The sequence below is a fragment of the Etheostoma spectabile genome, chromosome 8 (assembly GCF_008692095.1).
Source record: "Etheostoma spectabile isolate EspeVRDwgs_2016 chromosome 8, UIUC_Espe_1.0, whole genome shotgun sequence".
Taxonomy (NCBI): domain Eukaryota; kingdom Metazoa; phylum Chordata; class Actinopteri; order Perciformes; family Percidae; genus Etheostoma; species Etheostoma spectabile.
The window spans coordinates 7,658,260-7,675,005 of record NC_045740.1 but is presented as its reverse complement, the minus strand read 5'-3'; the positions used below and the strand labels follow the sequence as shown (position 1 = coordinate 7,675,005).

At 38.6% G+C, this 16,746-nt stretch overlaps 3 protein-coding genes across 4 annotated transcripts; 2 read left to right on the top strand and 1 right to left on the bottom strand.

Annotated features, from left to right (window-relative positions):
- Window positions 1-1,414: 1,414 nt before the first annotated feature.
- Window positions 1,415-4,889, top strand: rps27l (ribosomal protein S27 like). 2 transcript variants are annotated; one of them, XM_032524682.1, is made up of 4 exons: window positions 1,415-1,584; window positions 2,247-2,355; window positions 2,574-2,684; window positions 4,649-4,889. In XM_032524682.1, exons 1-4 carry the CDS (start codon window positions 1,441-1,443, stop codon window positions 4,675-4,677), a joined length of 393 nt encoding a protein of 130 aa, XP_032380573.1. In that variant the 5' UTR covers window positions 1,415-1,440; the 3' UTR covers window positions 4,678-4,889. The 2 variants fall into 2 exon arrangements, with proteins under 2 accessions (XP_032380573.1, XP_032380574.1); XM_032524683.1 differs by lacking the exon at window positions 1,415-1,584 and adding an exon at window positions 1,816-1,881.
- Window positions 4,884-8,422, bottom strand: dnaja (DnaJ heat shock protein family (Hsp40) member A). The gene is made up of 8 exons (XM_032524679.1): window positions 8,192-8,422; window positions 7,699-7,841; window positions 6,623-6,797; window positions 6,434-6,538; window positions 6,116-6,343; window positions 5,783-6,013; window positions 5,582-5,682; window positions 4,884-5,472 (listed from the first exon to the last, which is right to left on the bottom strand). Exons 2-8 carry the CDS (start codon window positions 7,828-7,830, stop codon window positions 5,260-5,262), a joined length of 1,185 nt encoding a protein of 394 aa, XP_032380570.1. The 5' UTR covers window positions 7,831-7,841; window positions 8,192-8,422; the 3' UTR covers window positions 4,884-5,259.
- Window positions 8,423-10,767: 2,345 nt separating this feature from the next.
- Window positions 10,768-16,172, top strand: acsbg1 (acyl-CoA synthetase bubblegum family member 1). Its single transcript, XM_032524665.1, has 14 exons — window positions 10,768-11,063; window positions 11,499-11,554; window positions 11,676-11,944; window positions 12,064-12,152; window positions 12,285-12,405; window positions 12,488-12,568; window positions 12,658-12,807; window positions 12,889-13,065; window positions 13,392-13,573; window positions 13,697-13,930; window positions 14,028-14,242; window positions 14,391-14,530; window positions 14,846-15,092; window positions 15,648-16,172. The coding sequence occupies exons 1-14, from the start codon at window positions 11,017-11,019 to the stop codon at window positions 15,722-15,724; spliced, it is 2,085 nt and encodes a 694-aa protein (XP_032380556.1). The 5' UTR covers window positions 10,768-11,016; the 3' UTR covers window positions 15,725-16,172.
- Window positions 16,173-16,746: the final 574 nt, after the last annotated feature.

Sequence of the window (16,746 nt, the reverse complement as noted above, 5' to 3'; positions counted from 1 at the left end):
TAACTTGAGTTAAAGGCTATGGTTTCTTAGGATGGCGCATTGACCAAGCGTAGCTAGCTCTTATGACGCCATTTTAATGCTACAAAGCCATCACCCGCCGTTAGCATCCCATTCACTGCTATTCATTTTGACGTCACTTTGACAGCGAATAACTTTACATCTGAAGCGTTTGAAGACTCTATTTGTCCATTGTTTATCTCTAAAGAAAGACGAAAATGTATAAAAGGCTCCATTACCTTGTAACTCACGTTATGGCTCCGTAGCAGACGTTTTTGTAAAAATAGGCAAACGATTGTGTCATAACCAAGCAACTTGCTGTCGCATAGTCGACAAATCACCGTATTGTCAGAAAAAGCTCGCAGTCAGTTTCAATTTACATTAGTTGTTTAGGTTTAATTACTAACGTTAACTAGCATTTAAGTTAGCAGTAATTAGCCTGTGTCTATGTTATCTCTTAACATATACCTACGCTCCCCGTCTCTGCCGATTGGGAATGATTGAGATTTTTTTGGCACAGCTATCAGAAAACTTACAACTTTGAGACGGGTTGCTCACGTCACATCTACGTCGTCAAGCTCAGTTAGAGGCTGCGCAGTAAAGCTCAGCCATCACCGGAAAAGTGCTTCTGATTTTCTTCTCTTGTCTCCGTCCAGAGCAGCGGAATTTGTTGGTTCATTTCTTTAACTGTCTATGGCATTGACGCAAGGGATGGCGAAGGCAATGGCCCGCCCTGTTCTGCCTTCCTCTGTCTTTGATTACCTTACCCTACTCTAACCAATCTCACTTATCGTGCCAAAGCCCAACCAACGAGAGAAACGAGTACCAGCCAATCAGAGATAGAGTAGGGCAGGTCATGCCTTTGCCATTGTAATACAACCATGTAGTGAATAGACTGTATATATATATCTATATATATATATATATATATATATATGATATAATTAATATTAATTAATAGTTAATAAATTAATTCATTAATTATTAATTAACGGTCTATGGTAGGGAACGAACATTTGTAGCTACGACTTGATGTAGTCTTCTTTCATTCTTTTTTAAACAATCACTGCCTCTTATAAAAGAAACGAAATACAAACATAGCAGTTGGTCGAATACGTCCATTATGTTTTCTACTTTTTGATACATTTAATTTGTAGCCTAGTCTCACATATCTCCACAGCGCTCTGAGGTGACTGTTTTAACATATAAGTCAACATTATCTATTACATGATAGTTTCAAGAAAAAAAAATCGTATATTAACACAAGTCAGATGTTTTATAAACTGCAACAAACACAGCTATTAACATGGGATGCAGATACCATATATATATATATATATATATATATATATTATATATATATATATATACATTTACATTTATAATTAATGTTGCTATGGATGCTCACCAAGACTAACTTATTTTTATTTTATTATTTACCAAATGTCATTAAAGGCCATTCTCTATTCTCAATATTCAGTTATGGCATGTCCCTTCTTGAAACTGCAGTACTGCACAGCTCCTCTTTCTGTTCTGTCCAACCAGCCCCACGTGAAGGAAAGCCAGCGTCGCAGGTTGAAAATGCCTGTAAGTAATAGTGTTTCTTTGGGGAATTTTTTTGTTTGAGTTAATACACAGTGTTGTCAACTGTCAGTGTTTTTTGTCGAGTTACTACATCTTGTGTTTGCGGTCTGAAACCTCGAAGTTTTGTTGTCGATGTGCAGGCTAACGATAGCAGCATCAGCACATGTTGTGAAAGTTAGCTTACATTGCGTTAGCTGTGTGACACGGGCGGCGACTACTTGCTGAAACGCAACCGTGTCATGGTATTAAATGTGTGTGCGAAATATCCTGTTGCGGAGTAATTTCGGGCCTAGAATAACAGTTTGTACATTTTCTTTTAAACAAGGCCTGTCTCAGCAAAATGGAGACTACTAACACACTTTAACTAGCATTAACGTTACTTTTATAGCGTGAATAAACTACAGCGTAACTTTACCTATGTTCAGTGTTTTTCCAACGTCCATGGTATTTCTAAAATGTTAGCATGCGAACTTAACATCTGGACTGATTAGCCGTGTTGTTCGTATATTTAAAATCAAAACAAGACTTGCCTTGTTTATCACATTAGTAGTGTTGTTACGTTAGTTATAAACATTAATAAGTAATGGTAAGGTACTTTACCGCATGCTTGATCGCTGTTGCACTAACGTAAACGTAAACTGTGTTTTTTGTATTTTTCACTTTAGCTGGCCAGAGACCTCCTCCACCCTACTATTGAACATGAGAGAAGACAACATAAAAAGAAAAGACTTGTTCAGAGTCCTAACTCCTACTTTATGGACGTAAAGTGCCCAGGTATTGCTAACATTATACGGTAGATGAACAGATGCAGTGTTTTTAGGCTATGTGATTGTTGGTCAAACATTGACTAAGTACTCCTGTCCTGTTTGTTCTTTTTGCAGTGGTTTAGCCATATTTTGCATCACATTGAATATGACAATGCATTCATGAAAATGTCAGATTGGATTTATAACAATTGGAACTATTATTTGTTTAAATCTGTTTCTTTGCAGGCTGCTACAAGATCACCACAGTGTTCAGCCATGCCCAGACTGTGGTACTTTGCGTGGGATGCTCAACTGTGTTGTGTCAGTCAAAAGGGGGAAAGGCCAGACTGACAGAAGGTAAAACATCCACAAACTTAAACTACCTTTAGCTGTACATAGAATGCCAAACTTACGCCAAAAGACTTTTCAACCAATTCCACTGTTGTAGCTACATTCCCAATATCTGAATGAAATCTGGAGTCTTGCTGGGCTTGGGGCGCGCTCCTGTCTTCTCAATCATTGGGTGTAAGGTGGACATAAAACTTAATCAGATTTCAGAAGAAAAAAAAATTCCCTCGACAAAATCGAATGTTTGATATTATCTAGGTTCAAGTCTTGGTAGTAAAGTTAAATCATGTGAACATTGTCAGTAACCAACCTTCAGCACCAAACTTTCTCCCTCTCTCTGCGAGCGCCCAATGTAAGTCAAGAGTAGATTTGAGTTGCGCATGCTCAAATTTAAACGGATCACAGCATAACATGTCATACTGAAATTTGTTTAATCCATAAAATAAACTTTTATAATTACAAACAATAACAGAAGATTAGAATCATTTCAAAAACGTTTTAGCTATCAGATTGTTTGATTGCTAATGTTAGCTCAAAACGCCATTCAAGTGACAATCTTTGTTGTTTGATTGCTAGCTTGTAGCTAACTTAGCTATCTTCCAAAACATTTTAGCTATCTACAGTGGGGAGAACACGTATTTGATACACTGCTGAGTTTGCAGGTTTTCCTACTTACAAAGCATGTAGAGGTCTGTAATTTTTATCATAGGCACACTTCAACTGTGAGAGAAAAAAAGCTTAATAAAAATCCCCAGAAAATCACATTGAATGATTTTTGAAATAACTAATTTGCGTTTTATTGCATGACATAAGTATTTGATCATCTACCAACCAGTATGAATTCCAGCTCTCACAGACCTGTTAGTTTTTCTTTAAGAGGCCCTCCTGTTCTCCACTCATTACCTGATTAACTGCACCTGTTTGAACTTGTTACTTGTATAAAAGACACCTGTCCACACACTCACTTAAACAGACTCCAGCCTCTCCACAATGGCCAAGACCAGAGAGCTGTGTAAGGATGATTGGGATAAAGGAAAAGCAAGACTTAATATTTAGTACAGAAACCTTTGTTTGCATTTACAGAGATAATGTTTCCTGTAGTTCTTGACCAGGTTTGTACACAATGCAGCAGAGATTTTGCCCCACCCCTCCATACAGTCCTTCAGGTTTTGAGGCTGTCGCTGGGCAGTACAGGCTTTCAGCTCCCTGCAAAGATTTTCTATTGGGTTCCGGTCTGGAGACTGGCTAGGCCACTCCCGGACCTTGAGATGCTTCTAATGGAGCCACTCCTTAGATGCCCTGGCTGTGTGTTTTGGGTCGTTGTCATGCTGGAAGACCCAGCCACAACCCATCTTCAATGCTCCTACTGAGGAAAGTTTGTTCTTGTTGGTCAAGATTGCGCAATACACGGTCCCATCCATCTTCCCCTCAACACGGTGCAGTCATCCTGTCCCCTTTGCAGAAAAGCATCCCAATGAATGTGTCCACCTCCATGCTTCACGGTTGGGATGGTGTTCTGAGGGTTTTGCTCATCCTTCTTCCTTCAAACATGGCAAGTGGAGTTTAGACCAAAAAGCTCTATTTTTATCTCACCAGACAACATGACCTTCTCCCATTCCTCTGGATCATTCAGATAGTTATTGGCAAACTTCAGACGGGCCTGGACCTGCCCTGGCTTGAGCAGGGGGACCTTGCGTGCGCTGCAGGATTTTAATCCATTATGGTGTAGTGTTACTGATGGTTTTCCTCCATTCATCTGCACGTACAGCAGAACATCGCCTAACTTTCACTTAAGTTACCAGCTAACGCTAGCTAAGTTAAAGTTTTTAAAACAAATCTAGTGGTCTTGCAAGATCCCCAGTCTTCACATAAATGTTAAATGGTGTTAGACTAGTCTTTTTAAAGTCTTCTAGTGTATGCTAGGCATAGGTTTTTAGTAGAAGGCTGTCTAACCCATTTATTTTTTCTTACAGGTTGCTCTTTCCGGAGGAAGCAGCACTAAAAAGGGACTGCACATTTGTAATCATGTCTGTAATTAAGCCATGCTGTTTCAAAATCCCTTATTTTTCCATTGATTGAAATATAGCTGTGCATTCACTAATGGAAGGTTCTGTCACTGTACAGATGTCCAACTTTTATGATAAATTTATAAATTAGCAAATTTTAACATGCAAGATAAAAAAATAAGTCAATAAAGAAACCGTTATAAAAGTTAATGTGTTCTGGGACTTTTATTGAGAAATGAAGTTTGTAATAACTGGAATTACCTTCACAGAAAGCATACAAGGTGTCCTTTCAGCTTTTGAAAAGAAAACCATAATACATGGATATAAAAAGGCATGGATCTTAAATAGAGCATACAGTGAAACCAAAATACAGTTTTGATAACTGAGCACAAATGAATGCTCAACTGGCATTTGTGTCACAGGAAAGTCACAAAAAAATTGCTTCAGCAACTTTTTTTTAAATGTAACTTATTGGTATAACATTACTTTATGAACAGTTAAAAAGGCATCTTCACACAACTTTTTAAACAACAAAAACCACATGCTCTCTAAATTTTGTTTTAAATCTTAGACTAAGATCACTGCGTCTGACATTGCACTCCGCTTCTGGGACCTTCTTCATCTTCCTCATAAGCTTCCCTGCTGGTGCTTCTCTGTGTCTGCACATCCACCTCACAGAGCTGCACCTCCTCCATGTCATCAGTAATCATCACATCCTCCCTAGGAGGAAGCAGTCTTTCCAGCTGGAACATGAGATGCTCTGGGAGCCAGTGTTTCTCTGGAAATTCCACCTGTAGGATGAATTACAATTATCTTAAATTAATGTTTTCTCTACAACGCAAGCATCTAATTCAAAGTTCTGTCTCACTAATGAAATGGCTTATGTTCAGAGTAACTTACCTGGAAACTAATGATAAGCTGTCCTCTGTCATAAGGATCCCTGTAAATTGGCATGCCCTCGTTTTGAACACATTTGATGTCATTGTGCTTGATTACTTCACCTGATCGAGGGAAAAAAAAAAAATGTTCATGAAATCTGAATGACAAATACAGTCTACCAGGCAAGGCAGCACTAGGGACCAGCTGATCTCAGTTACTTACCTGGCTGTGAGCTGATAATTAGCATTCTGTCATCCAGTGTTTGAATGGTCTTCTTAAAACCACACAGAGCTTCAGCAAGTTTGATGTTCATCTTCATTATCAAATCATCGTCTTTTCTTTGGAACACTGGGTGCTCCTTCTGATCCAGAACAATGATTACATCCCCAGGCTCCAGTCCAGGTTCTTGGTCACCTTCTCCATTGAATGTAATTTTCTGACCATCTCTCATACCTACAAAAACACAATTATCTTCAGTTTAGTTTGCAAAACTTTTTTTTACACTATTAACTATATTTCTTTTAAATTAGTATCTCAGATGGTGAAATAACATACCTTTGTCAATGTGAACTTCAAGAACTTTCTTCTTGCGTTCTACTTTGCGTCCATTGCAGTTCTTGCAGCGGTCTTTAGCGTTAAATTTCTCGCCCTGTCCCTGGCAGTCAGCACACATGCTTTGGATCTGCTGAATCATGCCTGGTCCAATCTGTTGCACCTTGACTTGTACGCCTCTTCCTTTGCAAGTTGAGCACTTCTCCAAGGCACCTTTCTTACCACCATAGCCTGTATCAAAAACAGGATAATGTTATTTACTTAACTTTGAAACAATTTTAATCAAATTTGGGATAAAAAATATAAAAGATACAACAATACCTTCACATTTTTCACAAATTACACTCTTTTGAAGTCCAAGCTTCCTGGTGCTGCCTTTGTACATCTCCTCCAGTGTAACACTAAGCTGGTGGACAACATTCTTCCCTACAGGAAAAACACATGTATGCTAAGTTGTGGGTATTTGAATATAGAAACAGCTTGCAGCTACATTACTTGTATAAATCTTACCTCTTCTCTCTCTCTGCATCCTTCCTCCACCTCCGAAGAACATGTTGAACATGTCCATTGGGGAAGTTCCTCCACTCATGCCTCCCTCTTTAATCGCTTGTTCTCCTCCTTGGTCATACAACTCTCTCTTCTCTGGGTTTGACAGCACTTCATATGCTTGAGATATAAGCTTGAACTGTAACAATAAAAACATTACGTTTTTGAAAACATTGCATTTAAAGCTTTCACAAAAAACGATTCACCCCACTGTTCATTTTAGTAAGTGGCAATGGCAGATATTAGTTTGGTGTCTCCTGAACTAAAGGTTTTTATAAGGACTACTTGATGTACATGTTCGGTATATTCTATTATAATGACACTGAATTTGCAGATGGCTAGCCTTTGTAATGCATCAGACCAAGTTCTTCCCAAACTCATCAGCCTATTGAGCTCTGGACTGTTGTAGACACACACACACATACATACATACATACATACATACATATTGAAGGACCTCTTTCTTAATTATGTTTTAAACATTAATTTCACAACATTGGGACTATAACATGAGCAATTCAACTCAGTGTCAATACCTTTTTTTAAATTAAGCATTATCTTGTATGATATGTCTATGTATCTATGCATTTTAGTCTGTTTAACTTTCTTTGTGTATGTATACTAAATTGGAGTTTTTAATCTCTTTCTAATCCTGCCTTTTGTGTTTCCTCATTGTGTAAATTTAATTAAAAAAAATGCTTTTAATATTATTATTATTATTATTAGGTGTTTTTTTAATTACAAAGCTATTTATCACTTCGGGTGTATTCTTTGAAGCACTTTGTGTTATATTTTTAAATGAATGAAAAGCTTTATACAAATAAAGTTTTATTGATTGAGGGCAGATGTTACTGTATTACCCTAAACCTAAACAGAGGAGCTGCGAGATCATTCCAGAAAGTTCCCGGTAGGGGGGGGGGGGGGGTCCATCCAAAAATGCGTTCAGTTTATAATTAGAAAGAGCGTAACAGTCCATAAACGGCTGCAGGGACACCCTAAAGGTCTCTAGTTATAACGTTATGTAACCAACGCTAACTTACCTTCTCTCCTTCATTCGGGTTCTTGTCGGGGTGATATTTTAATGCGAGTTTTCTGTAGGCTTTTTTGAGTTCCTCCTGTGAAGCTCTGGGGCTGACACCCAACAGATCGTAGAAGCCGGTTTCGTGAACCATGGTGACAAAACCTAAAACAAAATAAAGCAGAAACACATTAGTATAAATCCAATGCAATAGTCAGCGTAGTAACAGTAACATTAGCTAAGCCACATGTCAGTTCAGCCAGAGCGCTATTTTAACGTTTGCAAAAACGTTAAAATATAACTAAAGGTGGCTAGAATACATTGTAAATGAGTAACGCGAGGAAACGTTATGGGCAGCACGATACGTTAAATGTCAATTCCTTGCAACGATATTGCTAGCTAACGTTTGTAGCTTATATTACGTTAAGATTGAATGAAACAGTTAGCATTAATTAGCCGTACAGCTAAATGACGTTAGTATTTCAAAATTCAGTGTAACGTAGCTACCTACTTACTTGTCAAATGATATTACTATACTAGCTTTCACTCGAATCACGCTGAGGCTGGTGAAGGACGATGGCTGGTTCTTATAGCCGCACGGCTCTACAGTGTAGAACTTTCTGGAGAGCTTTGAGAAGAGTGGCCGGATGTGTCGTTAGACTGAAGAGTCTAGAAAAGACCTGGGAGAGGGAGGGCGGGGGCGATAGGAAGGGAGGGGGAGATAGAGGGGGGAGGGGAGAGGAGAGGGAGGGAAAGGGATACAGTCATGGTTAGGCAATGTCTTGATCTTGAAAGTCTACATTATCTTGGTTTGGTGTAACATTAGTGTTGATAAAGGTCCAGTAGGCCAAGCTATGGCGGTGTAGGGACCGTTAGGCTACTCAGATATGTTACTTAACAATGCAGAAATACTCTGTTACAGGTAAAAGTGCTTCATTCAAAATTCAACTTGTTATAAATTCATAACTAACTCAACAAGAATCATACAAAAGAAGATACACTAGCAGCAAACTGATGCAACTTAACAAGATTGTCCAAAATTAACACACCCCACTCTAATGCATACAACATAACCTTGAATTGGAAAACAAATGAGTTGTTATTTGTCGAGACTGTGTGCCTAGGGTACCCTGGAAATCCAGAGTTCTTGCAAGAGCACAATTTGAATATGTTCAGCATATTTGGGTCTGGATTTCCAGGCTTTGTCTAGGGTATTCAAGTGTAAAAAGTAGCCTACAAAATACTTATGCAGAAATTTATGGGGTTCCATTTGTGCCAAATTTATGTCACATGCACATTTAGGAAATCTAAAACTGATTTTAACAAAGATAGCCTTACTGGTTGTTGAATTGCATGAAAAGTGCATTGATATTGGTTTAGAAGTAAGCTAGACTAATGACAAGGAGATCACAAATCGTTATTTATAACAGGGACAAGGACACAACATTCCTGTTATGTTTACATACGGTGTCGCAGTGGAATGCTTCTGCCAGCAACACATCATTATGGTCCTGCCACCAATACAACTTAACAACTTGCTGACAAGTGGTCACATACTTCAAGATTGAATCTTGATCAGGCTACAAGTTCTTCGTTGAAGGCTTCCTGTTTGATTATAAAGGTATGTGCTTAGCTTAATTTAGCTAACATTAATCCTAGGCTAGCGAAGGTTAAGCTGACAAGTTACTGTTTTGCAGATAAACAGTGTTTAGACAATATTTTTGAGTAGTACAGACCGCAAACTCTTGTTGCAGCTTCTTTTTAATATTACTGCTGTTTGCGACAGTCTCTGCTGAAAGACAGGAGTCAGTAATGTATTCATGGCTAATGCTGCGACCTTATAATACGGATCTGTCCAGTGGCCGATGTGTATCTATCCCCAGGGGAAAAGTGTTGAAGATGACGTTAGATGACGTCATCGTGAAAAGGGTCTATTGGGAGAACAACGCATCAGAACAACATGCAAATCAAACCAGTCAAGTGACAGGAAGTACAACAAGACAACAGAAGTACAGTTTAAAGTTGAAATGACCCAGACACATTTTTGTCAGGTGAGCGATCCACCTAGACAATCAGATTGTCAAAATAGTTGTGTTACAACTGAAGTGCAGTTAAAAATTGAATAGACAAATTTTTGTCACATTTTCAGTTGACAATTTTATGGCACAAATTGTAAGTACCCTAACTATAAACTAAAGCGATTGAATAAGAAAAATAAGAGTGAAAAAGTACAATATTTCCCTCTAAAGTGTAGTGAAGTGGAAGTATAAAGTAGCATAAAATTGAATTACTAAGTACAAGTACCACAATTTTACTTGACTAAATGTACTTAGTTTTACATACCACCATGGAATCAAGGGCTCAAAGAGCATTTTACAACAAAAATAAAAAAAAGTTTAGCTCCAGAATATGTCTGCAGAGGTTTTGGGGCTTATTAAAAGTCTGTCATGGAAGTAAATTTGAATGAGCTTTAAGAAGTTCAAACATTCTTTATATCTAAGAAAGTATTTCTGTCAGTTATAAGGATCATATCTGTACAGGACACACAGTAAAGCTCTGGCAGTTTATTTTTGCCCTCGTTGGACAAAAATTCCCTAATAATCTTTCAGCATATTGTAGTTAAAGTGGTTTTAGAGAAGACTAGACTACTGCACTTCCTCTTGGCATTCAGGCTTTAGAAAATCTAGCTCGTGATGGGAGCCTTCGGTAAAAACAGGTCATTTAAAAGAGAGACAGCCTTCCTGTTAGCTGTTCTGTGAATGAATTACCCGTGCAACACAGAGGGGAGATGAAGAGCTGCAAGAAGACTCTACTTCAAATTCTGCTGTGTGTTTTTGCTTTCCACTCGCTGCAACTTAGACAGCTCATATAAGGCCACATTGAACCCAATTGATCAACCTTTTGGAATACTGAACTCAAACACTGGGCTATTAAAATTTCATATATGTACTGTAACTCATACACGTTGGTTATGTTATGATTTGGGTTTTACTTTTCTGTGTGCAATTTAAAATTATAATCACACCGTTTTACATATGAAAAGACTACACTAGTTTAAATTCTGGACATGTTCTTGAGCGAGCGGACCAATGGAGTGCACACGTGGACTTTCTGATCTGTTTCGCAACCATTACCGACTTCATGAGGCTTGTTGGACTGGACGTCTTTTTACTTTACCAGTTCCTCAACACATGTGGTACTGTCTAAGGGTGCACTTGTTCAACAAGAAAAGCGTTTCTGTTTTACACCAGTCTGATTTTAAAAACTTTCTCCTTTGAGCAAATCCAGAGGCTTGATCCTACATAGCCTGTAGTCACAGTACCAGGAGATCGATAACAGTATGGAACGCCCTGATGAGAAGAAGGGAGATGATCAACTTGAGAACAGGTAAGCAACCTAAAATGAACTCTTTTGTTTCTTTTAAAGAGGATGAGGAAACATTTCAATTAAGGCTCAATGAACCTGATTCACTAGTTAGAAGGCAAATTCACTATGGTACAATGCAAAATTAGAAGCATGATGGCAGTTGGACCAGATTGTGTTACTATGCTAGCATACTTTGTTTGTATTCTTTAGAATCCAAATCCAAATTCTTTTTTTTTTAATGAGTAAGAGTGAACTGTCTTTCAGGTTTCAATGTACATATTCTGTCAAACGAAGCAAGAGGGCTTTAGCTCTGCCAAAAGCCTGACATTGTGTTGGTTAAGCAGCGCAGCTGAAAATGTGACCCATGTGATGAATTAAAGCCAGCAGCACAATTGCGACAATGTGATGTGGAGTGTATGAGCTGTTTGGAGTCCATGTTTCTTCTATCTTTTTCAGCGTTCAGGAGTTGACGGCGAACATGCAGAATGATAGCGAAGGACATGCCTCTGTAGGTATGTTAGGAGCATCTGGTTCTGCTGAATGAGAGGACTGGTCAGACAACAGACAGGCTTTTAGTCATCTGTGGTAAGGACAAGATTTGTTTTTCAGATTTTGCCTTCTTTCACTTTTCAGAAAAGCAAAACAAAGAAGAGGAGTTAACTGGTGCACCTCTTGCTCAAGCTCATTCTCTGTGGACCACAGATGTTACAGGCTCAGTAATACTGAGAATAGAAGAAGGATGTCCCGAGGAACCTGTTACAGTTCACCAAATGTTCAAAGCCTCAGTTGAAAAATATGGAAACATGTACGCACTCGCCACCAAGAAAAACAACAAATGGGAAAAGATCACTTTTTTAGAGTATTATCAACTCTGCCGCAGAGCAGCCAAGAGCTTTTTAAAGGTATGTTTTACAAAAAGAGAATGTATGGTCTGTAAAAAATACTAAATTCCAACTATTGAGTACCATGAATGGGCAGATTTGTAAAAAAGAAAAGATAAAAAGTTTGTCAATATGTGTAGCTTGGTTTAAAGCGATTCCATGGAGTGGCAATACTAGGATTCAATTCAGCAGAATGGTTCTTCTCTGCAGTCGGAGCCATCATGGCAGGGTGAGAAAGATCTATCCTACAGCAACAAGAGAACAAATATACAGTGTATTTGCTATTGTGCTATTATCATTATTTCACCTGCTCCTGTTGCAATGGCACTGACTTTTTCATGTGTCTGTATTCGTCCTACAGGGGAACAATGACAGGAATTTATGCCACAAATTCACCTGAAGCTTGCCAGTATGTGGCTAGTGACTCCAAAGCCAACATTATTGTGGTGGAAAACCAACAGCAATTGGATAAAATCCTTCAGGTACTGTCACTTAAATATATAATGGTTTTACGCACAATGCAAAACATACTGTTGTAATTTGTTCTATCTCTTGTTACCTTAGATACGTGATAGTCTGCCCCACTTGAAAGCCATAGTACAGTACAGTGGACACCGCATGCAGAAGATCTCCACTCTTTACTCTGTAAGTCCTCCTGACACCACATTAAATGATAAAAGTGACTGAGCTCAGGCTATGATGCTTGGTTGTATAATTTTGCTGTTGTGGGGAAGTGGGAGGAGTTCATGGAGCTTGGTCTGGAGGTTTCTGAGAAAGAGCTGGATGATATCATTGCCAGCCAGAGGGCCAACCAATGCTGCGTCCTGATCTACACCTCTGGCACCACCGGCAAGCCAAAGGGAGTCATGCTCAGTCATGACAATGTAAGCTTTCGAGTGACTATTCTTAATCTGTACTTATTCAGGGTCAGATGTTATTATTATTAATCTATAATAAATATTCAGATCACATGGACTGCCAATCATGCCAGCAGGGCCGGAGACTTGCAGCCAGCCGACACTAAACAGGAGTCACTAGTGAGCTACTTGCCTCTCAGCCACATCGCAGCTCAGATCTATGATCTCTGGGCAGGTATCCAGTGGGGTGAGCTGGTATACTTTGCACAGCCAGATGCCTTAAAGGTAAATTCAAATCCCTAGATTACACACACATGTTGGTTAAAAAAAAAAAATCAGTTTAAAGGTCTGAAATTGGGCCTTCAAAGTGAGTATAATTTGTTTAAGAATAAGCAGTCATCAATCAAACCTATACACTATAGGGTAAAAACAATGAGGCCCAACTAATTTTCTTCAGATCTCCCTGTGTTGTTCTCTTTAATAACACTAACACGCACAATTACACAATTTTAGCTGTGCAAGAGATGAGCGATGATGAAGTCAATACAAAATGACAGTTGACTGATTGAGTATATGTGTTTTTAAGCTATTTGTGTACTTATTTGTTGTAGGGAAGCCTGATAACAACTCTGCGAGAAGTTTGTCCTACATCCCACATGGGTGTCCCACGAGTATGGGAGAAAATGATGGAGAAAATAAAACAAGCCATTAGTGAGTGTGGATATGTGAAAAAGAAGCTGGTGACTTGGGCAATGTCCGTCAGTCTGGAAGCCAATCAAACATGTACGCAAAAGTAAGTGGTGATGAAACTTAACTTTTGTTAATAATTCAGGGATTTAGAAGACCCATCAAACAGCATATATAAAAGCATTTTCAGAGACAGATGGTTTAATAAAATGTATTTGTTTTACCGCAGGGATGATGCGAAACCATTCATCGTCACCATGGCTGACAGCCTTGTGCTGCAGAGGCTTCGGGCTGAGCTGGGCCTGTCTTGCTGTCAGAAGTTTTTCTCTGGAGCAGCACCGATCGGTAGTGAAACAGTGCAGTTTTTCCTGGGCCTGAATATCTGGTTGTATGAAGCATATGGCATGAGTGAGAGCACAGGACCTCACTTTATGTCTGGTCCAAAAGCTTACAAACTACCAAGGTAAAAAAAAAAAAATAATCAGACATACAGTTTGTTATGCTGAAGTACTTTTAAAATGTTAAGAATATAAAATAAAGATTTTTCTTCTTTGACAAAGCTGTGGTAAGGTGGTTCCTGGTTGTCGATACAAAATGGCCAACATAGACTCCGAGACAGGCGAAATTTGCTTTTGGGGACGTAACATATTCATGGGTTTCCTCAACATGGAAGACAAAACAAGAGAAGCTTTGGATGAAGATGGATGGCTGCATTCTGGCGACCTAGGAAAGATAGACGGCGAGGGTTTCTTGTTCATCACAGGGCGAATAAAAGGTACAATCTGAGCAAATAAGGCTATTGTTAGAAAATTGCTTTCTCGCCTTTACCCACACCTAAGTGGATGTTGTTCTCGACAGAACGTACGGCTCCATTATCCTTGTTACAAGTCACGTAATGGTCATGGTGCCCTCTCTCCCTTCAGAGCTGATCATCACAGCTGGAGGGGAGAATGTCCCGCCTCTTCCTATAGAGGAAGCAGTGAAGAAGGAGCTACCTATCATCAGCAACGCCATGCTCATCGGGGACAAGAGGAAGTTTTTGTCAATGTTTTTAACACTGAAGGTAATCTGCCTTTAGTTGTCTTCTGGATAATGGAAAATTCTGTGGTATGGTATGCTGTACTGCGTTCTTGACATTACCAGTTTTTCATGTAAAATCACGTTATGTAACTGTAGCCTATCTTTGCAAATAAACCATTTATGGACATATATTATCCAGTAGCTTTAATATAATGTTCTTCTTGTCAAGAGAGATGTGTAATAAACCAGGAAATGTAAACGAGGTGAAGCAAAATAACTGGTTTCACGAATCACTGCATATAGTCATTGTTAATTGTGTAAATATATATGATTCCAGCATTTTAATTCTGTGTTCCAGTGTTGTACCAATGCAGAAACCATGGAGCCAACAGAGGAGCTGAGCATGGAGGCTGTGGAGTTTTGCCAACAGCTAGGAAGCCAAGCAACCAAGGTGTCTGACATCATTGGCGGAAAAGACAAAGACGTGTACCGGACCATTCAAGAAGGAATCAACAGGGTCAACGCTGCAGCCACCTCTAATGCCCAGCGCATACAAAAGTGGACTATTCTAAGAAAGGACTTCTCTGTTTCTGGAGGAGAGCTGGGTAAATCCGTAGACAATGTTAAATACAAAATAGATTGTGCTTTATGTATTTAAAGCAGAGATCTTAAACAGGGGGTCCTCAGAATTAGTCCAGTGGGATAGCCAAATTATGTAAAACTATATTTATTTAGTTTTGAAAGTTTCTGTTTTCAAAAATTAAAATGTCTAAAAATATACATTAATATGAATCCAACATATTAAAAACAAAGATATATTGGCCTATTTGTGTACAAAATATATACATGTATTTACATATTGATGATAAACTTACTATAGACAAGGTAGCCACTGTGGTAGCCGTACAGTTAAGCCTAAAGATTCCCTGTGCCTTCCACATGTATGTTTAACGTTAAAACATGATGATCATTTATTTTCATCTATTCGGCCCAGTTTAACCTTCAACTCAATTATATACAGTATATGCAGTATGGGGTCCCTACTCAGTCTCTCTTTCACCTAAGGGATCCCTGCCCTAAAAAAAACATTGAAGACACCTGATTTAAAGCCATGCAATTTACAGACTACAGCAAACTATTATATTGTTGTCTCATTCCAGGTCCCACCATGAAGCTCCGTCGCCCTGTTGTCTTGGAGATGTACCATGAGGTCATTGAGAGCCTCTATCAGGAGTAGTGTCATGCTCCTAGAGCGATGACTGTGTGGCTGTTAGTAGGAAAATCACTTGTCACTTGCATATCTCATCATTCTTGGAGACATGCATGAAATTTCATTGTGTGTCTTGTGTTCAGAATACATACAGTAAATAGTAGAGGAATCATATTTAATTTTATATATTTAAGTTTTAAGTAGTGAATACTGAGAATTTTACAAAGTCACACCATGTTGATGCATCTTCTCATAGTCTGAATTTGTTTTTAATTCATATTTGTCTCCTCCTTTAAAATCATTCTCATATAAACATGGACATAACTTTCACCAGGTTTTAATTACAGGGGTCATTACCATAGCAGCTGACACGGGCTTGATATACCCACAAGTCATTTGAACTGAATATTATTTGTATTGCACGTTTTAAGAGCAGACGTCACCAAGTGCTTCACAACAGAAAACAATAGCACGTCTGACATTTTGGATATCATGTATTTGTTTCTTTATACAGTACATTCCTATTTGCAGAAAGAAAAACAGTATGACACAAAACATCTGCCACTTTCATATTACAGAAGCCTGATTATATTAAAAATCATTAATCTTTTTTTCACAATATGAATATGAAATACACTACCGGTCAGAGGTTTGGGGTCACTTACAAATTTCCATACCATTCCATTATAGACAGAATACCAGCTGATCTGAGTGAGGGGGCGATCTTTAATGCAATATCTATATTAGCCATTATCAGCAACCATTCATCTAATGTTCCAATCTGTTTACTAATTATTATCATTTCAAAAAACTATCTGAGAAAACAGAGAACCCTTTTGCATTTATGTAAGCACATAATGTAATCTGAAAACTGCTGCCCTGGTTAAAAAAACATTGCAACTGTTCTGAGCTGGTATTCTGTCTATGATGGAGTTCAATGGAAATTTCTGAGTGACCCCAAACTTTTGACCGGTAGTGTATATCCACAAACAATGGAAGAATTTGACTTGTGAGTGTGTCTCAAGTGATCGTGGAGGTTACAGATTGCA